Source organism: Trematomus bernacchii, unplaced genomic scaffold, assembly GCF_902827165.1.
Source record: "Trematomus bernacchii unplaced genomic scaffold, fTreBer1.1, whole genome shotgun sequence".
NCBI classification, from domain to species: Eukaryota; Metazoa; Chordata; class Actinopteri; order Perciformes; family Nototheniidae; genus Trematomus; species Trematomus bernacchii.
The window spans coordinates 11880654-11906657 of record NW_022988050.1 but is presented as its reverse complement, the minus strand read 5'-3'; the positions used below and the strand labels follow the sequence as shown (position 1 = coordinate 11906657).

Below are 26004 nucleotides of genomic sequence, written 5' to 3'. Positions count from 1 at the left end.
TACATGAAACTTCCGTTGGGTTGCTTTAAAGTCAAGCTTCAGTTTAAGACTCACCCTGTAATAGATGTAGAACATGTGATGGAGCATTACTAACCTGACTCAGATGCTTTGTTTCACCAAACCATCTAGGAAAGCTCCATTGGAAGCCATTTGGAAAAGTATTTCAAAAAGACTTGGCAAGTGATTGGATCAATCTGTCCATCACCTACTATCATGGGCCACTTCTGATTGGTTAACAATGACTGGTACATGTGGAGCACAGCACTTCTGATCGGTGTGGATGACTGACACACAAGAAGAACAACAAATAAATAAAAATAAAAATATACAAATACATTAAAAAAATCGCAGGCTTTGCAATTTGATAATTGCATCATTTAAAATCGCGATTTCGATTTAAAATCGATTAATCGTTCAGCCCTACACCAGATAGCCCTACTCTGTCTGACTCCAAAATCAATTTCATATCTCTTTTGTTGTTTTGCACAAGCTCCTTTGACCCCTGCACACCCAGTGATATATTTTTGTAATCTTCCCAAATCCTGATATCCAGAAGCAGATTTCCTTGTTTGCTTCCAGTCAAGCTAACCTTTTTATTAAGCTGTTATTCCTGCACAGTTGGACAAAGTGTGTGGTCAAGTACTGACTAAGCTGCCATGCTGAGCTGCTGCCAGAGAGGGGAAAGAAGAACCTTGGCTAACAACCAAAGGGATAGATACAGACATGTTTCTTGATTATATAATAAGCCCTACATCTCCCCCACTCCATGTATGAATAATATCCAGAGTAACAGTGTGAAGTGCCATGACCTTACCCCGAAAAAAAGGGAAGGCACAGATGGAGGTGTTGAAGAGAAACACTCCCTCAAAGGGGCGCTGGAGGGTGTCGCCACATTGGATTTACTCGTTCATGCCAACAGAGTGACAGACGTTCTTTCTCCGTGTCCTGCATGAAATGTACCCAAAGCCTCATTACGCCTACAGTGGAGTGATTGTACTTTACTGTGTGTGTGTGAGTCTGTGCACGTGAGAGCACATGTCCAATTAATCACTGAAATCCGCCCTGTGAGTCTCTGACAAATATACAGCATTCACGCCTGGTACCAGAGAGCAGGATCTGAGCCAAGTGGTTGAATGAACCGTCCAATAGCTGCTGGACGGCAAAACAAAGCAGAAGTTCTACTGAGGATAGTGCTGAGAAAGACTGAGGGAATACAAAATGCTCTGTTGCAGCAGGGATGCCAGAATGAGCTGGCTTGCACTTTAGATACAAAGTTGAAATAGTTTACTGGCCATATTGTCTGTTTTTTGAGGGTGCTTTAGAAAGAGACCTTGGGAAAACAAAATATACCAAACCACCAGAAAGATAAGCCCACGTCAGTTGGAATATCGTTTAGACTGTAGAAAAAGAGCACACACAAGCAGAAACTAGAGATGTCCCGATCCGATCACGTGATCGGGGATCGGAGCCGATCACGTGATTTTTAAAAGATCGGAATCGGGAGAAAAAAATCGGGGATCGGGAATTATTATTATTTTTTTTTATAAATTTTTTTTTTTTAATTTAATGTTACAAAACAAAAATGACCATGTTCACGTCTTAAAGTCATCCTGAGGCCTTAGTTTTGGTTTAAAATTACACAACATCATGTATGTGTTGCTTCTTTTGGGCTTGTTTTCATAGACCTGGTTGCTTATTTCTCTCAAATCTGGCAACAGAGTGGGCGCAGTGTCTAATAGTAGCAGTAAGCTAACGAGAGGCTACGTTCAGCTGGTGCCTCGGGAGTCGGGACAGAGAAAATGTCAGGAGTTTGGAAGTATTATACAATTGAAAGCGAAGGCAGTGTAACAGCCAGATGCAATGTTTGCAAGGCGGAGGTTCCGCGTGGTGGAAAGAACAGAGCTACGTTCAACACGACCAATCTAATATGCCACCTGAGAAACAAACACCAACAACAACACAACGAGTACACAGCGGCCACTCGGGTAACGGCACTGAAACAACCGACACTTTCAGAGACTTTTAAAAGGAAAGAGAAACTGCCCCAGAACAGTGAAAAGGCCAAAAAAATAACAGCCAAGATAGCTGAATTCATCGCGTTGGATGACCAGCCGTTATCTGTTACCTTTTTTTTCTCTTAATGCATTGCATAAAGATCGGTATCGGCAGATTGTCAAAATCAAATGATCGGAATCGGATCGGGAGCAAAAAAAGGTGATCAGGACATCCCTAGCAGAAACTGTAGTGAAGTTGACAGGAGGCCTCTCAGTGTGACTGATAGATAAGTGACAGTTTTTCCGCACTGTGTCCACAGCTCCTGGCTTCTTTTTTTACAAGCTGCCTCCCCGTTAAAGTGAAACACACAAACCGGTTATAAAGGCCTCAGGCACAGAGCCCTGACTGACCAGATGAGTTAATAAACCCCCATGGTGTTACCTTAAATGACACCGAAGGCAAACAACAAAACACTTGCTGACAGAAGAGAACACACAGGCTCACAAACATGGCCACTTCAACCTAATAATGGCAAATTCACAACAGCGGTTGACAAGCTGAAAACCCCCAGAACAGGACGGAGATAAAGACTCTTCCCCTCGTAAAGCACGTTGTTAATGCAATTGCTCCCTTGTTAGTGCTCTGTGTGAGGAGGCCATGCTGCGTACAAGTTCTTCCTATAGTGTATCTTTGGGAATTGCTAGCTAAGCACAGGGGGGCTGATATTTCAGCAGCTCAGCTCACTGACAGTTGACCTGAGAGCATACTACAACCTAATATGTGCATAGATGCTGCCTGTGTCAAAATGTGCTATCTGCCGTATGTTTAGTATTCTCCACCACTTTTGGAGTTAAAGATCATTTCAAGTAAAAGAAAACAGTCATTAGTGTAACACTATCAAATAAAACGCCAGAGGCATGACAAGAGGATCACATTAGATCAAATAAAAGCCACAACTTAACACCGGCTCCTTTGAAACCTGTAAGTCTGTAGGCCGGATAATGAAAGTGCCAAGTGTTTTCGGGAATCAGTACCTGTTTATGTCAGGAACGTCTTTGAAGTACCATCAGTGTCATCTTACCGAAATCAATCTTCCTTTTATTTGGGTTTCTTGAAGACAGCTTTCACATCTGGCATGCTACTTTGACTTGGAAATCAAGCAACAACGCATATTTCATGGAAACATGTGTCTGCAAGCACAACGTTTCCATTGGTGAAGCACATACAGACGGTTGTGGCTGTGTTGACATGCATAGGATCTGTGCGTGTTTATGTGCATAGTTAACACTAAAGTTTAAAGTCCGTCAACGGCCCCAGTTGAAACGGAACTGTGAATAGGTTCAAGGGTCATTGGGGAGTTTGTCACAACCATCAAAAACAAAACACACCCTTTTGGTTTCCGAATGACAGACACCATTTCTCTGTAAACCAGCAATGTCACACAATAGAGAGAGAAGGAACAAAAAACAAAGCAGTAGTTCAGAGGAAGACAGGAACCAAACCCTTTTGGCACACCCAGACCACACGCATGCACCTTTAAAGGAAACTAATGCGTGCACGTACACACACAATTAAGATGAGGCTCAAATGTGACCCAGATGAATGACACCCACTATTCACAGTGATTCACATTAATTTAATACAAAGAGACAAAGGCCTGAGATCCGTATCTATTCAGGTATTGTAACCTTCCACCACGGTCCATTCAAATCACCGGATTGCTGGCCTAAAACTCTCCTCTAGAGGCTCAGACAGGATGATGTGTGAGATACCTGTGACCCTCCCAGGATCCACAGCAAGAGCCCACAATAGTTCATGTGACTGTTCGCATCTCCTTATTTCCCGGTATACATTTGTTATCTAGTGGGCACAGAGGTGACCACAGCCACGCCAACAGTCCTCCTTTGTCTTTTCAGTACGCTTGAGAGAGACACCACCTGTTCCTGTGTTCATACAGAGCAGCAAAACAATGAGGGCTCGCTGGGCTGTAAACAGACCATAGCCCGGACTGCAACGGCCAGCTGCACAGTCATGTGTGTTTTCAATATGTGACCCCGTCACAGTCGAGTCAGCAGATATTGCACCAACCATAGCCCTGCTGCTGCTAAAAGCAATATTGTGTCAGTGACGGACGGCAGAAGAAGGGGAACTTAATGCTAACACACGGGGTTAATGTTTGACTGTGTTCCATAAAAGCCGGCATTAGCACTTCACTATGCGATTTTTATGGAAATGTACAACAAAGAAAGGCATGCCCAATGAGTTTTCTTATCTAACCGTTTCATTAACTAAATTCAGCTGAAAAAACGGAAATATACATATCAAACGCTGGGTCAGATTCAAATTGTATGGGCAAAAAAAGATTTTCTTATAAATTAAATTACATGGGAATATGCTCATTTATGCCGACAATGAGGGGAAATGTAAGGTTTTTTAGCATCGTTGAACAGATATGCTGGAATTAGTCAACCCAGATCATATTCTCATATATATGTCAGGATAACATTGTATTATATAAGGTTCTCGATCAAGAACAACGTGGGTGATAACAACTTGATTTCCGACAAGAAGTTTGAGCTTCCCACTTCCCAGAAAATGAAGAATCTTTTCAAACTGATTTCTCGGAACGACTAAAGGAAGTAGCTGGAAATCTCTGTGGCTGCTGGAATCTTTTTCTGGAAGGCTGCCGGAGGGTTGTCATCCTCCTTGTAAGCCATTCAAATGTGTTCTTGCCCAAATCTCTAAATCGTAGTACATCAACAGGACCAATGGACAAAATGGAGAGAGCAAGACCAAGGATGAAAGATATTCCCTTTTAAAATCAGCATCGACGGTATCAAAGCCGAAATTGAAAGAAAGTTATGACGCATCTTCAAAATATGTTTGCAATTAGATTCCAGATGAATATTGGACAGGTGTGCCAGCTGGTGATTTTGATCTGTGGTGTTCTTGTAAAAAAACAGAAACCACTGATGATGTTCTAAAACCTTCGCAATGTGGGACCAACCCACCAGCCTCGCCACAGCTCCACTGGCACTGCCTTCATGATCATTATCCAAACTGGTTCAAACAATGCAATTAAAGATACAAATGATGTGCTGCAAGAGTGATGACCATATGCTATAAACATCTATGACTCTAACATATGATTAGTTATTTAATGCATGTGCTTAGGTGTTGTCGCATCAAACTGTCATGTTTTGTTTCAAGAAGGGAGTGAAATTACTTCAATGTGAAGTGCACGCCACACAGGAAAAATAGTTCCTGTTGAACTGGTTATTTTCCTCCACAATGCTCACATTACACTGCCAGTAACCAAAACAGGCGAAGATCTGAGCGATCGAGTAACAGGTGCATATGGGTTTCACAAAAGAAAAAGAGAAAGTGGCCCCTTTCCATGGGAACGGCAGTGATATATTGTTGTTAAATGGGGCGATAAAGGGCATGTGGCGTCACTGTGCCAGAATCAGCTAAGGTTTCTCTCTTGAGGGTTGGGGCTTTGGGTCGAATATTGACCGCTGATGGATTTTTCAGGGGGGTTGGTCCCATAACAGCTGACACGGTTTAGACCTCTTTAACTGACCAACCTTCAAATTGTGTAATAAGATAATTCAAGTAAATCTAGTCTTGAAAAAATACAGAGTCAGTGACTAGTGGGATCTATTAACAGAAATGAACTATAACTATGTTTTCATTTGAGTATTTTAACTGCTGTGTTTTTGTTTCTTTAGAATGAGCCCTTTAAATCTACATGGGAGATTATTCCCATGCACCGCAATTTCTCTACAGTAGCTCAGAATTTACAAACCAATCTTTCAATCTAGCCTTTCGCAGTTTCTACCTGAAGGCCATTGTAGTTCTCCGACGAGTTTGTAAAACTGTGGCAACGCCAGCTACCGCCTTAAAGTATTGTGATGGAAAAATGGCATTTAAGCAAAGGTGTTACTATGGTTTTAACTGCTTGGTTTGGGACTCTTGGAGGGGTTCACATCTGCATCCATTATGTTAAATAATGCCAAATCCTACACACTGTCCCTTTAAGTCCATGGTTGACTTAATCAGTGGTGCCCTATCAAAAGGGTCGAAGACAGATCTGTGGGGTCGTAAGAGGATTAACAGGGGACAGCAAAAATGTTTTCTGCTAGACCAAATTACGTTTGTTTATTTTAGGTTTTTATAGCAAATCCTTTATTCCTAAAAACAAAATCTGTACAACGTAACCCTTGTTTCCAGATGAAACAAACAAAGGCATTCTTTGGTGTCCCTGCTCTTGATTCATAGACATCTTGGGGAAAATGAGGTTGCAGCTGATATTGCTTTGTTTAGGGAACCACTAATCACAATCGTTATAAAGGATGATATAAAGGCTATAATATAGGGAATCTCTTGTTTTAAGCATACTGGTTCATTTGTTGCTACTGATCGAAGTTCAAAGTCAAATGGGTTCTGCAAAATACCTCAACACTGCGTAACATGGACTATTCTTCCACATAAAGTCTGTTGAGAGATTAACTCAAAAACCCTCAGTTGGATTTCTGTTCCAAGTTCAAAGACCTCCCTGCTGTGTTTGCAGGCGAGTGAATCCTGTAATTGTCTGAGTCAAAACAACTCTACTCTGGGAGTTCAACATAAGTCTCTATGATTTCCAGTATCAACGGCAGAAAAACAATTACAAACCTGTCACCTTTGAAGTGATTAATAATTCACAGACATGGGGAGCCTTCCACAGTTCAGAGCTCTGGGGTGAGAGAGTATGCTAGAAAACGGTGTCATTCAAAAAAAGAAAACTCATGGTTTGTTATAGAAATGTCATGAAAAATTCTCAAAAGTCATTATATGGTGTGTTAAAAATAATATATATATTTTGTGATTAACATCGAAAAAGGTAATGGTGGACTAATATTGGGAGAAGTCCTAGTACTATCATAAAAAAGTCACAGTACAGTATGCCATAAAATCATATAATTCATAGAAGGTCAAACAAATCAGTACTAGTCTAGTAGGCTTTAGTATGCCAACAAATGGTAATGATATAGTAAAAAAAGGAATAAGGAATGTCATAAAAATGGCCTAGTGCAGAATATTATTGAAAAAGTCTTAAAAAGCCATAGTTTAGTATGCCATAAATAAGTCCCACGAAAGTAATTGTATGCCATTAACAAGTCATACACAAATTATGTAATCATATTAAAACAAGTGATGGTTTTTAAATGTTACTGCTTGCAATTGCCCTCTTTCTTCCATTCTGAATACACAATAATCAAACCAAAATATTTTGTTTATCCTTTTCCCAACTAAAGGAGCTTTTTCCAAACCATGTAATTGCAAAGAAGCCATGCCAAAGACTAAATGTCAAGATGTTCTCCCATCGTTCCCAGCAGGCCTCCTATGGAGTATGGAATAAAGGTGGGTGGATTACAGAGGCTGTAATTTACATAGGCATTTCCTGAGGCATGGGAAGTAACAACAAGACTCAATATACTGTAAATGATCACATCTGACTCCAGTTAACAACTTTTTTCTCTCATATAAACCAACGCGAAAAGTTAATACATCATACATTAAACCACCATGCAACATAGAATCTGGACACAAATTAAATACTCCCTCAGTGTTGATATACAAGGAAAGTAGTTGCCCTCCACTTTTAACGAACTGCTTGTGCCTGAAGTAAGATTTCATGGGGAAATGAGTCTCACTGCCTCTCCCAACCCCCACTCCTGCACGCCCTCTCTGCAGTATAAAACTGTAATGACCTCAGCTCCGTCAGAATAGGGCAGGTAGCCAGCTTCCTCACTAGGCAGCAGGCGTACCCTCCAGAGCTAACTGAAATAGCCTCCGACGCAAAAAAAAGAAAGCACAGTCAGTCAGTAAGAGATGACACACTCCCCTCCCCTCTGACTGCAGTGCACACAATACATCTTGATGGAGAGATATCTGCCTGGCAGCTCTGGAGAACTGATACAATAAGGAGCTGAAAGGCATGGAGTGTGTTTCTGTGTGATAATGCGCAACTTCAGTTGACCACAAAAGACACAGAAAAGCTAGAGCAGTGGTTCTCAAACTTTTTCTGTCAGGACCCCCCTTTGGAGAAGAAAAAAAAGTCGGGCCCCCCCAACACAAGTCAGGCTCAGTGGCGGCGCCAGAGATTTATTTTGGGGGTGCTGTGGGGTAGCTTGACGTTTCATAGAGGGTGCTCAAACATTTAGGCTTTCCCATTAATGTACCGGTCGCTACAGTGGAATTTTCTACTGCAACAATCCCCATGCATATACACAATGTACCCGCGACTGTTACAATGAAGGCTCGATAATCAGCTCACGGCATATAGGTGTAAGCAGGGGTAAAGTGCTATTTTAATAGGTGGTGTGTGGACCTAATATCCTCTAAGGGGGTCCCTCCTCTTCTAGGGGGGTCCGGGGGCATGCTCCCCCGGGAAGATTTATTTTTAAATATTGAAGTTAAATGCATCAATCTGGTGCACTTTGAGAGCAAAATGAAGAGATCTATGGATACCTCTCTCAACACCCATATGAAACAGAACTGTAAACAGATTTTCTTTTTCTTTATGGATATTTTACAAATCACCCTTTTAAACTTTATTCTTTTTTTACTGTCATATAGTATTTCATACCTGTTTTTCATTTATTCTCTTATTTTTTTATAACTATAATGACCATATAAACGTGTGCCTCGGAAATAATTGTTTACATTAATGGTGACCAAAACGTTTGAGACCCACTGAGATAACAGTCCTTTAGCTCACTGAGTCTCTCAGTCTGACAGGAGAGGAATCCTTATATCCGTTAGTGTAGCTCGCTAGCACCAGAAGCTAACAACAACGATCTCCGGTACGCTCTCTCTCTCTCTCTCACTCGCGCACGCACACAAAATGGCGCGCCCCCCACTTTGGGAACCACTGAGCTAGAGGATGCTTGGAAAAGTGGCGCTGCTAGTCTGACCTTGGCCTAAAATACCTCCAGTTGCTTCCTTTTTTCTACAGAGTTACCAATACAGTGATAAGTAAATGATTCATCAAGAAAAAACACAAACACCCACTGACCTTAGGGCTGTTGTTAGGGAGGGTGCGGTTGTGGAAGAGTGAAGGCGGGGGTCATAGGTCAACAGTTGTACAAAGACAACCCCAAAGCCAAGCCCATTAGTCAATATGTCCTCCTGCTGTTTTCCAGACTGGCAGTTTAACAAGAGCTAAGGCTTCATTACAGACTTTGAGAGAGGAATAATTCCACTCAACGTCATGAAACGGCCCTGCAGGCTTTATGGTCAGTGGTTAAAGTCAAGCACATCCAATACGGACAGAGCATGATGAACGAGGCTGGGCAGGTAAACAGCCAAGGTGCTAATTCTAGAGTAAATTGCCCGGTTCATCAGTCATGATGAGCAAGAGAGGCAAGTGCCAGGCCTGTAAACACAAGCAGGAACATCTAACTAATGACGCAGGGAGGTGGACAAATCCGGGAGAGACGAGGTGAAAGTAGCCCTGCTGCAGTTTGCTGAGCTCTCGCTAGATTCCCAGAGAGCGGCGGAGTATTAATGTTACGTAACTGTCAGTGAAAAGAACTGATGCTTTTAAGGCCATCTGCCTGCTCCGATTAAATCATATCCTGTCCTGAAGCTGGAAAGTCTTATTTGGGACACTTATGTTAGGCTCTGCACCGAGGTCCCATCGTGGGTATCTACAAAGTAGAAACCAAACTGTTGGGATCTAGTAATAGTGGGAACTAGTGAGTAATACACAAGTGAATAGTGTACAGTCAAGTTATGAGTAATTGTATTAGCATAGACATTTGTGTGTCCTGAAGTCTCTTGACCTCTTGGAGACTACTTATTTGGATCCCACATGTGAACAAACTTTTCTTTCACTGACATTTAACTAAGTTACTGGCTCCTTTCATTTTGGTTCTGGCCTTGCCTTTAAAACAGATAATTGTATAATTTAATAAGTAATGAACCAAAGCAGGATTTCTTGGAAAAAGGGGTTCTCTGCCAAGTAATCGTGTCAGTAATCTACGATATATATCACATGATTTAAAACGTTTGAAGAGGAGGGAAGCTTTGCACAACTTCATGATCAAGGCTGAATGTAACTAAAAACTATTGGTCCTAAAAGGTTGAACTAATAGCAGTGACATGAGTGTTTGGAATCCAAAATGACATAGTAAAAGCATTATTTGACCCAAGAACAAAATCCTCTTTAACCTGAAGTGGTGACTTCAATAATGACATGAGTTTCCCTTTACTTTCTAGTGTTCCCGAGGCGGATGGAGGACGCAGGGCTCATTGTTTTCGCTCCATATGGGACAGACAGGAAGGAGCTCGATCAGACTGCAAGGCGCAAATTGACTACAATCAGATTTGACATTCAAATGAGATGCAGATTTCTAACAGTTGGCTTTACTTCAACCTACGTTAGTTCCCTGGCCCAGTAGAGTAGTTTGAAAACTACACTAAACAATGCCTATTCTATTGTTTAAACTAAAAATCGTCACTAGCCGAACTAGCTTAAATTAAGCATTCTACAACAGGACAGCCAACTCTAAAACAATAACATGAAGACATTTTACCTTTTTTAAGGTCCGAGCAATGGCGAAGTTTCAGGTTATATTCCACTCAACTTCCCGTGAACACAGAAGAACAGCAAAAGCAGGAGGGGAAATGTCTGTGTCACTTCGGAGTCACTTTAGTTTCCAGGGCAGGAGAAGCAGGAGCTGCGGCAGGACATTCCCCGTGTTGGTGCTCCAATGTCCGTTTAGTTTGCATTTGTGTGGCGCACAAAGCGGCCCTCCCCCCTCCTCTCATCTGCCCGAGAGCACCACCCCCCTGCTGAGGTTTAAAGGGACAGAGCCCTATTTACCCACAACACAGAGTGACAACACATGACAACAGGCACCACTTCAACCTGCTGGGACTATAAACCCTTAGCCCAGGACTAATGGCAGTGAAATAAGATCCTCAAAGATATGACGAAAGCAAAGACAATTTAAAGGAATAGTTTGACATTTTGTTAATGTGCACTTTTTTACTTTCTTGCCAATTTAGATACAAATATTAATACCATTGCATGTAGGGAACCTCAAAGCTTAAGCCCACACAAGCTTTAGCATTTACTTAGCTTAGCATAAAGACCATAACCAATGAAATAGTGGGCTAACTTTGTGTGACCCTGTAAAACCAAAACTTGGCATTTTTCCCACTTACGAATTAACAGGCAGGTTCTGTTGCCTTTGGACAAAACAAAACTTTCTGTTTCCCCTCATTTCCAGTGTTTTGCTAAGTTCAGCTAGCATCTCTTGGCCTAAGCTTGAACGTGGAAAGACTTAATGATTTTTCCACGTATAATTTGTAGCATTGAGGCACATGTAGCCTTCAGCACATTTGCCCAGTTATAATGCAATATCCAAACATAAGGATTTATTTTAGTACTAACTTCTGAAAGCCTTGAAGGTTAATAGGGGAGACTAGGTACACTTTACTCCAATTATTTTTGACAGTTCACAGATTACATTTAAAAACGGCCTTTAATTTACAACAGTCATCTGGTCCTCAGGTGTGAACTTTAAAAACTGCCGGAAACTGCAGACGCCCACCTGCCTGTAAAAGCCTCTTACACCCACCTGTAAATATCATCAGCTCTTATATTATTACACGATGAACCAATTAGTGGTGCAAAGTTTTATGGAAAGCTCTTTTTAGGTCTTTCAAAACTTCAGTGAGGCTTATGCAGGACAAAAACTTTGATGGCACATTTCCCTGGAGCGGGCCCCCTTTTTCAATTATTGCTTCCTTCTGTGGCTTTGTGTTGTATTATAATGAATACGGCCTGGAAAGGCTACAGTCAGAAATTGGGACACACACAAGGCCAAATAACTTAATCGAACAATGTCAGGAATTTATGTCAAAATTTCAGTTGCCTCATATCTTCAAATAGAACTTTCTTAAATCACACACTGTGGAATGTTCTGTCCATCCAAACTGTTACAAGAGTGAGGATCATTTTTGTTCTACTTTCATTTAATGCGCATCGAGTCAGAAACCAATTTAAGCATTCTGCAAACAGTACATTAAAAAGGCATTCATAAAGGGCACTCAGGAAACATTGCCTTTTTCTCAAATTAGTGTCCTTTCTTCAACTGTCGGTATACCCTCTTCAAATCCCCCAACCGCTCTCTAGTGAAGCTCACAAATGAGGCAATTAAATTCAGGGTTTCAAACTCCTTTGAACTACACCTTCTGTCTGAGTCCTTTATTATTCCTACTGTTGGTTCGCAAAGCTCATCAGGGCCATTAAGTACCTTGGGCTGCCTTTTTAAAAGAGACCACCAGCTCGCTCTTTTCTGTCATTCATCAGTTCCTGAGGGAGAGAGTAGGTGAGAGACAGAGGGAAATGAATTTTTCAGCAAGTGAAATGCCTCCTGCCTGTGATTCTTCTGTCAGAGGGACATTTCCCATGTGTTTTCAAAAAAGGGATTAGTGCTTTGGACGGCGCTCGTTCCAATTCCCTGTTCTGTCCTATCCCATCTAATCTCTTCTCTTCTCATGCCTATGTGTTTAGTAGGTTAGCCGTGGATCAAGCTGAATGAGATCCAATTAGCATCTAACACCATCTGACACTGTACATGTGCTTCTTTCATGGAATAATTTGTCCGTTCGGTTCAGGTGCTTTTTTTAAATTCCAAAACATTGATATTCCTTAAATACATTGCAGTCACTTTATGTGCAGTCTGATTAAAGGGCCAACGGAGACAGTTTATTCAACCAAGGAACAAATGATGGGCTAATGAATTGTGGGTATCAGGGAGCACGGAGGGAGATAAAAAAGTCCAGAGGACATTTGTAACCAGATAAAAGGATTTCACAGCGTCTACACTGATCCAATTTATTGCTGCCCTGAGTAACACTAAGGTTATGTGGCATTTCATCATCTAATTAGCCGCAGACAGATTCTACCTATGTGCTAACAGATAGCATTTATTCACAGAGCATCGCTGATATCTTCACATTTGTGCACATTTTCCTTTGATGATGTCATGACATGTCATTAAAAGTAAGACGTTTTCTGTGAAATACCCTTTGTATTTTCACACGTTCATAGTTAACCTGGAAGCACAAATTAAATATGCATGCAGATTTAAAAATATACCTTGGTTTACATGCTCTTTTATTTAGTACTGATGTAGGTTGGCTTTGCACTTTCCTATAGAAGAAGACATCCAGGTGATTTCTATTTCTTGGTTTTAGTGAATAGAAGACTTCCGTTGTGCAATCGGCGTGTTGATGTGTGATGGAGAGGGTTTGCAGTGAAATGGCTTAGCTAGATGTGTCACTACTGACTATAGCAACGTTTCTGTACAGAGGCTATAATGGTTGTGGAAAAAGTTGACCCTGGATCTAGTGTATTTCTGAATGACTGCTTTTTAAAGTCAGTCTGAAAAGAATGACGAGACTGCATTTTTAGAGCGATTGTTGGTCTGAAAGACTAGGATACAATGGTATGTGATTTAAATTATATGCGATCAGCATTTTATGTTCCACCGCCCGTCTACCCTTTGCAGTTTTCAATTGAGTACCAGAACTGCTAACATTCAAAAATAATTTATTTCAGAAATGTACTGTGATCATATATTCATTCAGATTCTGCATGATAAGCGTTTGTTGCGTACAATGAAATCACCGCACAGAGAAGGAAAAAAAAAGTAGATGACATTTCTTTCAGTTTTTTTACTATGAAAACTAGGAACACACCACTGAGTCTTCACTATAGCGTTACGAGTGCACCTGGTGTGGCGCTACTCCAGGCAGGTTTACAGATGCTGCAGGACAATCTCTTTATAACCAGACACACAGTGAATGATCTGTAAAGCTTACGCACGAGAAGTGTAATCACACGCACACATGCACACGCACACACGCATTAGCATTTGGGACAATACAGTCACACCTGAATAGTACAGCGTGGTTGATTACACAAAGGGGAAAGAGGTGAGACAATCCGATGACATCATCTCTTGGTGCAGGCTCAGCTCTGCCCCGTGATTGTGAGCAGTGACAGAGAAGAGTTATACCAGCAGGGAAGGAAATGCGAAAAAAAGGTAGTTTCTTATGAAAAATTCCCCTTTACATTTGAGCAGATCGAGCAGCTGTGCCCACATGTGACTGTCTACTTTAGACAGTTTTAACCCCCTTCGCTTGGCTTTCGAAGCATTTCAGTAGACATATGCAGAATGAAACTTACGTGTGTATATTTGAGCCAGCAAAGTGTGAAAAAAAATATGGATTGTGAATGCAAATTAATTCACAGCCCACGTCTGTCACGATTAAAAGAAGGCTCCCGTAACGCGAGGCCAGCCATTACGATGCCGCGGTCAAGAGCACCGCCAGCAGTCCAGTAGCAATTGGTGCCAGATATTATAAATAAGTGTTTCTCTATCAAGGCATCTTTGATCCACTGTAACACACTCACAAAAAGACTTAAACACTTCCACTTAAACAGATATACACTCATTTCATATATCTGCAGGATCCTTCAGGCATGGCACAGTCATTGACATTTGACCTGCCGTGTCCAGGTTGTCCGATTTTTCCAAGTGTTTGTGTGCTGTAGGCCAGAGAGCCGTTTCCATGGAAACCCATCATTGTTTCTCCAATGTCCGCTTAAAACTCTCCAAACCAACACATTAAAATTTGTTCGATTTGGCCTGAGTTCCACATCCACGTCTGTCTCTTATAACGTCCACTTTTTTCTTCTTTTTACATCAAGTTTATTACAATCCAAGCAAACAATTGTCCTTTCACGTCCACAATATGGCTCCATCACATATTGTTATTTCAGTCTCCATCAATGCACACTCCACATTGACTTGATTTAGTTTTTTAGGTACATCTACTATATATATACTGTATATATATATTTATATGTGTGTGTGTTTTCAAAGATTCATGTGACTTTGTACAGAATCAAATGTGAATGTATTCAAAGAAAAGTAACAAACAAACGAGGAAATAAAGGCATGCTAATAGTTCAAATAGCAACATAAAAGTGAATAGATGATGCAGGGACTATTTTATCAGAGAGAAATCTAAATTGGCACACTTCCACACATTAAACAATAACATAAAAGTGTTGTTCCGCAAGTTTCCAGGCTGAGAAATAACACAGACAAAGCAATGAGAAGAACGAAAAGCCTAAAAAAGACGTGATTGGGTGGACTGCGCGTTTCGGTGTACTCCTTCATAAGATGGGAAGATATTTCCAGAAAAGTCCTTTACTGCATATTTCACACAAAGGAAGAGAAGCCAGCGATTGGGGCCCGCGAGCCAGGGGCCAGGCTGCTGGGGGGCCTGTAGAGGGTGCTCTGCTGGCTGGGGGGGTTGGAGCTCTGCTGGGAGGGGGTGGGAGTCCGGCTACCTTTGGGCCTGAACAGGCTGCCTTGGCCCTGGGGATGAACCTGGGGCGGGCCCTGGGGCTGGCCCTGGGGCTGGCCCTGGGGCTGGCCCTGAGGCTGGCCCTGAGGCTGGCCCTGAGGCTGGCCCTGGGCCTGTTGAGGCTGGGGGCTAGGGGAACTGAGCTGGGGGGGCAGTGGAGGTAGAGGAGGCAGTGGCGGGGGGGCGCAGTGGTCCGGATCCCCCGACTCGGACTCGGTGTAGCTGTAGGCCTGAGCCCGGGAGATGCCTTTCTGTTGGCGGCGCCAGGAGTTGTAGTAGGTGGGGTCGCTGATGTAGTGGTTGACGAAGGAGTGGGTCTTCTGGCGGTTGGGGTCCACCTCGTACTCACTGTCGCTGCCCTGTGGGGGGGGAGAGAATAAAGAGACAGTGATATATTGAGTTAAAGGGATCACTGCAGTGTTTCCATGTGGAGCAGTTAGAGAAGCAGAGGCTATAAATGTAAATGGACATGAAGTTATTGAATTATTCTGAGCAAAGTCATCAATTCACAATCATCCCTGTCTATACTACACACACACATGCACACACACTCACATTCACAACACAGCACGAGAACACATGGACACCAAAAACGGTCAAAGCATGATTTACGGATGGATGACTTGTTACTGAAGCGTGCATTGTAAACGGACCATCGACACATAATGGCACAGGTCAATTCATCTTCAGGACTTAATCATCTAAGATCTCTGTATCCAGCAAGGCGGCTTTGGTGTTGTGCAGCACATCTGAGGGAGAGGATTGGACGGGGACTAGCAATAGGAACCAGTCCCCTATCAGGCTACAAACATTCAAAGCAGGCAGCCACAGGAACCTCACCAAATGCAGTGGAAGTGTATGTAGGCCACCTGTCCCATATGAAAACACCAGCGCCTCCTATGGGTGAACAAAACAATGGGTTTTACAGTACATCACCATAACAAAATGATTAAAATGGCCCAGTCATGATGATGGTAATATCATAGATATGTTGTACATATGTATATATATTTAGGTTCTTCGAGCCATTCTGGGTGAATGGTATGAACAGCTTTAAAATAAAAAGCAACATGCATTCTCAAACATCAAAAATGTGATTTTAGCAGCTAATAGGGAGGGGAGTGGGATCTATCTTTATCATTCTTTAAATCAGTTTAAATTCCCTGTAAAACATCTGTAAAGGAATGACAATAATCTTCAGGACATTCTTGTCATTGACCCTCCACCTTCATGAGGGCTGGGCTAGAAACACCTTTGTATTCACGTCAAGTAACATTCCATGTGTCAAACTTAGAGCAATGTGATCGTTGAACACTTGGTGGGGATGACTCTCGGTCCGCTAATTGCTCTAAATGCACGCTGCCAATTGGATAGTAAGCCTGTGATTAATCACCTGACCACCAAGAACTAATGCAGAGTGCACTTTGCCAAAATTGCTACTGGATAATTTCCCAAAGACATGGCTCGTAGTATGAATTAGGTCTAAAGGAAAGCAAGGAAGGCTGTTCCTTTTCAGAACATGATGCTGATAATTGTGACCGTCTTGGCTTCCTTTCAGCTCTCATACTATCGCTTTCAATCCTCCCATACAGAGCACGGCTGTTGGCACGCAGCAGAAGGATACACTCGGGAGCACGGCTCTCATGCTGGATATTGCACAGCACATATGTGATACATATGGCAGTAGGCTCAGATTTCTCTCAGCCTCAACATGTTGCACGTCCCCTATGCCAAACCCTATATAAAGACTTGTTTTTTCTTCTAGAGTTTATAAATGTCCAAACAGACGCTTGTTTTGGATATCCTGCTTTTGATGTCGTTGGTTCTAAACAAAGGAAATTGATCCCCTTTACTACCATTCTTCCATAAACTAATCAAAGCAAAGCATGGCTCTTATGATTATACTTTCTCTTTGTTTAGATGTGTGTATATTGTTGTTCCTCTCACTAAGGAGAGCAGGGGTATGCCAGCATCAGTGGCTTTCCGTGTGTGTGTTGTCCATTGGCAATATTGTTACCCAGTTGTAAACACTTGAGGCCAACCAGCGTTGAAAAGCATTCCAGTCATGCCAGTGTTTAGCAACACAACAACAACACAATAACAAGATCCATCGCAGTGGTCCAACAGGACATGCCGATCCACTTCAAGTGGTATTGCCTCACTGTGAAAGATCTAACGCTGCAATGAGAGATTCACCACTCTTGTTGTGAGTGTGTGGTCGTGATAATAAGTATAGACCAAGTGTTGACAGTGCATTGCGACCCTCTCCTGCCTGGCTGTGGTGTTCTGACCCTTGGAATGTTCTACATACAAAAACCGCTGCAATCTGTCCTTCTGTTGGTTCATCAGCAGTCTTTCATATAAATAACTCAACGATCCAATTGAAGAATCGACAGTGGAGATGCTTAATCATTTGCCTGTGGGGCGGCACGGCCCGTGAAACAGCTCCCCACTTGGACTCATTACGAGCTAATTACCAGAGCTGAATGCTGTGAAAGAAGCAGACTTAAGGCATGAAATGCAGCGTTGCACCTCAGCCTCTAGGGAACCGCCGTCTCACTTATGCACGGTGATGTGTAAGACAGACACATAGCAGCCTGCCAAAGACAATTATTAAACATTTTCTCCCCGTTACAATGTTAAATTAGGCAGCGAAAGAGATTAAGACATCTATCTAATTAACTGGTGAACCCTCTTGACAGTAGTTTATTTAACAGCAGCATAATAAAGTTGCCCTGTGTTCCTGATTGCGATTGTTATCATCGTAGGAGGGAGATCAAATAGGACAGAGGAAGAAATTGATGTGCTTTGCGCTAGAATCACTATGTAATGTAGGTAAATTGGTAATTATTGGCAAATATGGCAGGTGTTGAGATGACCTATCTCATGAACTTTGACCTATGACCTCAGTCTAGAGAGAGTTCAACTGAAAATGGCAAATGCAGTCGTATCAAGCTATTCTTGTCTTTAATCTATATTTATGGCCAAAGCTGTTCCGCAAATGTCACACATTATTTTAAAATAACTTTTATAAGAAGTAAGAATGTACCTTCCTAATGTTTAAACAAGAGTATGAGACTGAAAGAACAATCTCAGGGCAAGCATGGCCCCCATCCCCCCACACACTAAATTAATGCATACCCCAATACCTCGGAGTGGGTCAGTCCTTTGTCCTCTAGTTATGGATTATTGCAATGAGGAGGGGGAGGGGAGAAGAGAGGGCTGTCTATGTCACTCTCATTGATGAAGTGAACACAGCAGGGGGCCCGGGAGACAAAGACAGTATATGTGGGGCTCGAGGGGGATTTAAAAATATCCGGAGACATTCACAGTACCTACATTTTTTTTGAGCTTGCAGAAATGTCTGTGTAGAAAAAAAAGATTAGAGTGGAGGAAGAACAGGAATGGGAAAATGTGTTTTTGGCATACTGTGTAGCCTGCTGCATCAAAGTGAAGTTGTTTTCTGTCATCATCAAGGCATATAGAGTGCCAAACACCTCTCGCTGCTTATAATGTATGTGGCTTCAATCAGAACAACTATGATAAAAGGGATTTGAGATTTCTTTGGGCTTTTAGTGATGTCACAGACTGGAGGATTTAAATGAGAGTACTGAGAGTTTTCTTTCCCTTTTTTTCCAGTTCATTTGTCACTTTTCCGTACGCTAAGTTCTCACTTCAACTTTTGTCTCTTACCATCTTCTGTTACAGACACCTTAAAACTATTATAACATTATTTATTGTGGTCATAATCTTCTTTAATTCTGGGTTGTGATATCATTCTTCAGACTGGGCCAGTCAAAACAAAGTGGTGCGTTGTCACTAGAGACAATCCAAACATTACTCAAAGTATTCTCAGTCGAGCTCCAACCAAAGAAGCTACAGTAGCCAGAGACAGGGAGTGGGAAGGTGGAGAAAGACAGAGTGAGATAGACAGAGTCACTGAGTGAGAAAAAAAGCGTGTAACAGAAAGCAGACATTTTCATTTGTCTCCCATGGAATGCCACTCTGCAGAGAGGGCATGATCTACAATCCGTGTGTGACTCAGAGATGAGATCATCCATCTTTGACCATTTTCAGCCTTGAATGACACAAAAAGGCAGAGCTGAATCAGAAAGCCTACTTTTAATGGAAAAAGTCAATATGGAACTACCTGCAGGGGAGCGGATCAGTAATGGTGGCCTTGTTGCCTCGCCAAGTCTCTCCAAATCCCCTCTTGAGGAGGAGTACAATAGTCAACTTATACCTGCTGGCGGAGCCTTCTGGGATTAAAGAGGACAGACAGCACAATGTCATTCTGATAGCTCAGAGTTATCCGCTCAATAAAACTTCAAAGAGCATTCCTGGATTTTTTTTCAAAACACCATTGGGTGCTGATACGGTGGCCTGTCATGGGCATGGCAGAGGTAACAGGCAGGGGTCTGTGCGGTGTAGCCCATCAAAGCCAACGTCAGCACCTTGGACGTGTGGTGTGGCAGCAGGCGGGGGTCCCCACCTCAGACTGAGGGGGCGGGCACTGCATTAAGGCCATGTTTGACAATACACAAGTGCGAACGGTAGATATGTCAGACAGGTGATGAAATGATGAAATGATTAATACGAGGGGGATGTTATCGTGCTGCGAAAGGTCCTGTCCGTAACGATTCATTGTAGGGAGATTTTCATTTGATCTGGAAATGGAACTCAGGGCCCGATAAGGCCAGGTGGGGAGAGATTTCTGGCTGCGGAATTCACACTAGGGACGCATGTAGCCGAGAGATGTCCCGAGATAATTTGAGAAATGCCTGGAGTAGAAGAATTTGTAGATAAAAGAAAACACTGAAGGAGGCCTTGAAAGCAAGGGAATTCAGGACCATTTACCCCCCCCCCCCCCCCCCCCTCGACGCTTTCATCTGACAAGGATCAAAACCAGACTGCAAGATGGTTCCCCCCAAACCACAGGGAGGGACCACATAGGCAAGAACTGAAAAAACCTGTATGCATTTAAGACATAGGGGAACAAACAAACCAGATAAAAGAACATGTGAGGATAAAAGAACATCCTGAAATGGAAAAAAAATTGAAGTCAGGATGTAGAAACATGAGGCTGGGCGGCACACGATCAATGGAAAGACAGAAAGAGACGGAGAGAAAGTCACAATTTATAGATTGATCTCACTTACTGGGCAAAAGCAGATTGGCAAATGCTGGAGTAGACATTCTAGAAATACATGTTCATCTATTGGTCCTGACAGTGTTCTTAAAGCACTTTAAATATTCATTCAAAACTATGATATTTGTCTACTTATGACTCTAGGCTGTGCTCTGCTACAGAGGCAAGCCAATTCAGAGTTTTCCTCAGACATTATTTATACTAAGTCTGGCCTGACTTAAAGAGAACTCGGTAGGAAAATAGGAGAGGCTGCCTTCCAATAAGTAACTGTCTCTAAAATAAACTTTGCAGAGTGCATGTGCCCCGCCCCCGGCTTACATAACTCCTGCTGTGGCTGAGTGCAGTGGCCTGGATCACAGGTGAATGTTCCCAGAGTGACATTCTCCACAGGTCACTGCCTGGTCTAAAAACTGCTTTGCCGCCCTTGAGCAGAGTCATTAATCTCTCATATCTCCTTGTGCATTACTGTAGCTATATGTTATGACCCGACCGCATTTAGGTGAGTGACAAGGAAAAGACACCATGTGGACAGTATGGACTGACACAGTACAGCCGACGATGCAAAGCTGAATTCCAGAAGAATTCAAGGAGATGACACACAGACAGGTACAAACATATAGGAAATACACACTTAATGCAGACAGACGGTGAACATTTGACACAGTAGAGGCTTCTCAATTCTTAAATTTCCCCTCCTCGACCCTCCGGTAGTGACCCGGAAATGAATTTCAGCGCCCCATGTTGAAGGACATCTCATTTCTCTAAATGCACATCGAGGACCGAGCATCGAGCATCGAGGAGGCTCTCTGGAGGAGCTATGATCGAGGATACACTGATGCATCCTCCACGGATCCTCCGCGGATGCATTTCCGGGAACGGTGGAGGCGTTACGCACGGCCGGACTTATCTCAGCCAATGACAGCTCTGCATGCATCCCCTGGATATTATTTTAGTAACTGCTTTCATCGCGACGCGATGTTTCCAGTGAGAACAGCTGTGAGGTCCGTGCAGAAAGCAGAGCAGTGTGTAAAATATATATCACTCAGTATAACAGGCCTACTCTCTTTATTGGTATGCTTTAGTTTAGTAGATATCTAAAAACAAAGAGTCGATATTTTTCTAAGACCATTTAGTGCTTCACATAATAAAATACACAACGGCTGTAGCCTGATTATGCTTTAGGAGCTGTAGGTGTGTGTTGTACAGTGTGTAGGTGTGTGTGGTACAGTGTGTAGGTGTGTGTGGTACAGTGTGTAGGTGTGTGTGGTACAGTGTGTAGGTGTGTGTGTGGTACAGTGTGTAGGTGTGTGTGTGGTACAGTGTGTAGGTGTGTGTGGTACAGTGTGTAGATGTGTGTGGTACAGTGTGTAGGTGTGTGTTGTACAGTGTGTAGGTGTGTGTGGTACAGTGTGTAGGTGTGTGTGTGGTACAGTGTGTAGGTGTGTGTTGTACAGTGTGTAGGTGTGTGTGTGGTACAGTGTGTAGGTGTGTGTTGTACAGTGTGTAGGTGTGTGTTGTACAGTGTGTAGGTGTGTGTAGTACAGTGTGTAGGTGTGTGTGGTACAGTGTGTAGGTGTGTGTGTGGTACAGTGTGTAGGTGTGTGTTGTACAGTGTGGAGGTGTGTGTAGTACAGTGTGTAGGTGTGTGTGGTACAGTGTGTAGGTGTGTGTGGTACAGTGTGTAGGTGTGTGTGGTACAGTGTGTAGGTGTGTGTGGTACAGTGTGGAGGTGTGTGTAGTACAGTGTGTAGGTGTGTGGGTACAGTGTGTAGGTGTGTGTGGTACAGTGTGTAGGTGTGTGTGGTACAGTGTGTAGGTGTGTGTGGTACAGTGTGTAGGTGTGTGTGGTACAGTGTGTAGGTGTGTGTGTGGTACAGTGTGTAGGTGTGTGGTACAGTGTGTAGGTGTGTGTGGTACAGTGTGTAGGTGTGTGTGGTACAGTGTGTAGGTGTGTGTGGTACAGTGTGGAGGTGTGTGTAGTACAGTGTGTAGGTGTGTGTGGTACAGTGTGTAGGTGTGTGTGGTACAGTGTGTAGGTGTGTGTGTGGTACAGTGTGTAGGTGTGTGTTGTACAGTGTGTAGGTGTGTGTAGTACAGTGTGTAGGTGTGTGTGGTACAGTGTGTAGGTGTGTGTGGTACAGTGTGTAGGTGTGTGTTGTACAGTGTGTAGGTGTGTGTGTTGTACAGTGCGTAGATGCGGCGGACAGACAGGTCTCAGTTGGTTTGGTGTCCTATGCTTACTTTTAATACTTGTAAATACAACTTTTGGCCCGTAATTTCAATTCCCCATTTCAGTGACCAGAGAGAGGGGGGGGGATATATCCAGTCTCTGATTGTGTTACGTTATTATGAGAGTGCTCTCATACTTTAAATTGTATATATTTATATAAATAAATGTGTGTGTGTGTGTCCGCATCTGTAGCCTGTTATTGTCTCATTATACCGCACTGTCAATGAATTCAAAGTAAATATATAAGTCGTCATGAACACATCTGTCCATCAGACAGAGGGCTGCTGTGCCTCCTGTCATCATTAACGGACGTCTCTTTAAAATGACTGCTCAGAGGAGAGGAGTTCTCATTTCTCTAACCGCCTGCTGCTTCCCCTCCTCTCTCCTCCTCGACTCCTCCTCTCGCATCTCCTGTGGGCGGGACTAACTCACGATAGGATAGGATAGGAGTCGGGGAGGGGAGTCGAGGAGGGGAAATGTAAGAATTGAGAAGCCTCTAGTGAGACCATACAAGACATAGAAAAACATCAAGAGTTGCTACTGCACCTGTGAGTCTGAGATTTCGGAGGGCTTCTCAGTCAGGCTGCTGCTCTCTGCGGGGATCAGGTCGTTGTACTTTGTGCTGACGTCTTCGTCTGAGTAGTGTAAACTGCCTGGACTGGGCCTAGGAGGAGACCTGGGCAAAGAGAGATACAGACATGAGGATAATTCAGATGATTGTTGCCCATAGCAAAGAATTGTGTAGACCCTTTTATTGTTTTAATGTAAGATAATGCAAGTTTTTGCCGTCATTGTAGAGTTGTAGACACACTTCCTTGTTTTGCTTTGACTTACTGTATTTGTAATAATTGTTGGGCAAAGTTGAACTGCGCATTAAGGGATTATTTCAGACACTTCTGATGGACCTTTAGGTTAACCTCAAAATAAAGTTGGTTGGACATTTTTGCTCATGCTAAATCTTTGCTACTATTGCGCCATAATAACTTTACAGAGTTGTGAAATCCTGTCTCTTAGTATTTCCACAGCTGTGCAATGTTTTGGCAATTCATAAGCCTTCACATTCACAGATCTGTTACTCAAGCTGGACTTCCTGTATTGGATTGAAATGTCTCACCAGGGCCTAAAGCTACACCCCCCGCCTCTGATGTATTGATGTTTAAATCTTAGTTACTTGTGTGTAAAATGCTACGATAACCAGAAAAACTGTTTTTCAAATAAGGCCAAAGTTGTTGAGTTTAAAAAAAACTATTTGGCCTTCTTTATTGTATTCGGAAATCACTTTCTGTTAATAAAGCCTCGAGTCAGCCCTGATTCATTGCAATGACACTTCAGAAGGCGCTTCCTCTCCAGTTCACATGTATCACTGTCTGTCTGTGTGTAGGAGTGCAGCCTGATGAGAATCATGGGATACTCATGAGATGGCTTCTTAAAGCCTCTCTTCTGGATTTAAAAATTCCCCCTCATTCAGTGCTCACTGTGGGCTGTGGAATGTCAAACCACTGGGCCCTTGTGACTAGAGTCTGAACTGAACTCTTGCGGAGCTAAAGGGCTCATCATACAACAGGCTGCCTAAGGCTCTGCTCTGGAAAATGTTATTAGATCCTACTGTACATTGTGCGGATTAAAGGGCTACTGGCATACTGCGGAGGATCAAATATTTAGATGTATTTTTGAGAGTGTAAGTGATATGAGTATAAGGCGGAGAGGCGTTGAGCGAACATTAAAGCTGAGAGAAAGGAGGAATGAGAAAAATGAGGCCAGAGAAAGATGAAAAACTGGAAAAACATTTCCTAAAACGGTATGCGCTAGCGAAGAGTTCTTTAAGTAAATACGAGAGGGGAAAAAAAGCTTCTCCGTATTTTCCACTGTCGCCGGTGCTGCTAAACAAACACCCATCTGTTTCTGCTGATCGGTGCTGGTTTGGCAGAGACCACGGGGACACACTGACTCCTGTTGACTCTCCAGCCATAGTGTCGGCCGCCACTCGCTGCCAGTGGAGTGCTGCTGCACACACAGCCGATTTACACGTCAAAACCACATTAGCATTTCTCCAAATAAATACATCCTGAAAGCATTTCAAAAATGTTGTGGGTAAATTCCAGCTGTCTTCACGGGGGCTGGTGTGGATGAAATGGAACACTCCACTGGGAAATCACAAAGGAAACTGTAATTCAATTATGCTCAATGAGCTATATTAAACTAAAGTTAATCCACTTAACTTGAGTGGAGGAGTGAAACATGTACAGAGAGCTACTTATATATGATGTTCTACATGTCATCTAATTTGTCTATGTTGGTTTGAAGATGTTCTACACAGAGTGTGTCAGTTTATGCAGATATATTACCTATCTTACTAGGCGTAATGAAAAAAAGGGTGTTTTACCTATCTTACTAGGCGTAATGAGAAAAAGGGCAAAATATTGATTGACAAGAATATGAGCTAGGTGCCCTACATGTATGTGAGCTGAGATGGCTGGATGAAATGCATGCAGATGGTGTGTGTATTAATATATTCAATTTTTTTTTGTTGCATGATATGACAGTAAATGCTTAGTGGGCTTCACTGTATTAAGGACATATTTTCTGTACTTAGTGCACCACTCTGCTTTGTAATTTTCTCTTTGTTGTTGTTATTAGCACTTATATACATGAAACTGTTAGCAAATGATGCATTTAAGGGAATTGCAATAATTATATCATTTATCAATAAAGGTAATGACACAATTTAATAGTTGTTGATTAATAACTCAAATTAAAACATTATTTTCAATACTTTGAAGTGAGTTTCTAAACTAACAGGTGGCTGGTATTAGCAAGATAAAAATGCATACTTTTTTTTCATTTGCGACTATGTAAAAATAATGGTTTAAAGTAAAATCCCTCAGGGCACATTCTTTCTAAGATGCAGTCCAACTTCAAAAATGTTGCAACAAAGTTTGAATCACAGCTCGGAATTCCGATCTGCACTTATTCCCCAAGGACTCTTCAGTGTAACCTTTACAAACTCCCATTCCTCTGCAGTCCTTAAACAGCTCCCTCCCCCCTTTATAAAACACAGTCATACAAAGAGCTGGAGCCAGTGTGAAGAAATGCAATCGGGAGGCCAGTGAGACATTATGATAAACTGCCTGTTTAAAAACATTGAGAAAGCTCAGCCCACTCTCACCTTTTCTCCTTGACTCTCATA

The 26004-nt window shown here is 42.5% G+C and overlaps 1 protein-coding gene across 5 annotated transcripts in view; it reads right to left on the bottom strand.

Annotated features, from left to right (window-relative positions):
• Positions 1 to 13592: 13592 nt before the first annotated feature.
• sdk2b (sidekick cell adhesion molecule 2b) overlaps positions 13593 to 26004 on the bottom strand; it is a 261907-nt gene continuing 249495 nt past the window's right edge. For 3 of the 5 annotated variants that reach the window (XM_034119923.1, XM_034119924.1, XM_034119927.1), the window contains 3 exons: positions 23364 to 23493; positions 16279 to 16335; positions 13593 to 15797 (listed from right to left, as the gene is read on the bottom strand). In XM_034119923.1, coding sequence (XP_033975814.1) covers positions 15291 to 15797; positions 16279 to 16335; positions 23364 to 23493 — 694 coding nt within the window. In that variant the 3' untranslated portion in view covers positions 13593 to 15290. The remainder of the gene's footprint in view (positions 15798 to 16278; positions 16336 to 23363; positions 23494 to 26004) is intronic. The other 2 variants (XM_034119925.1, XM_034119926.1) reach the window with 1 other exon arrangement.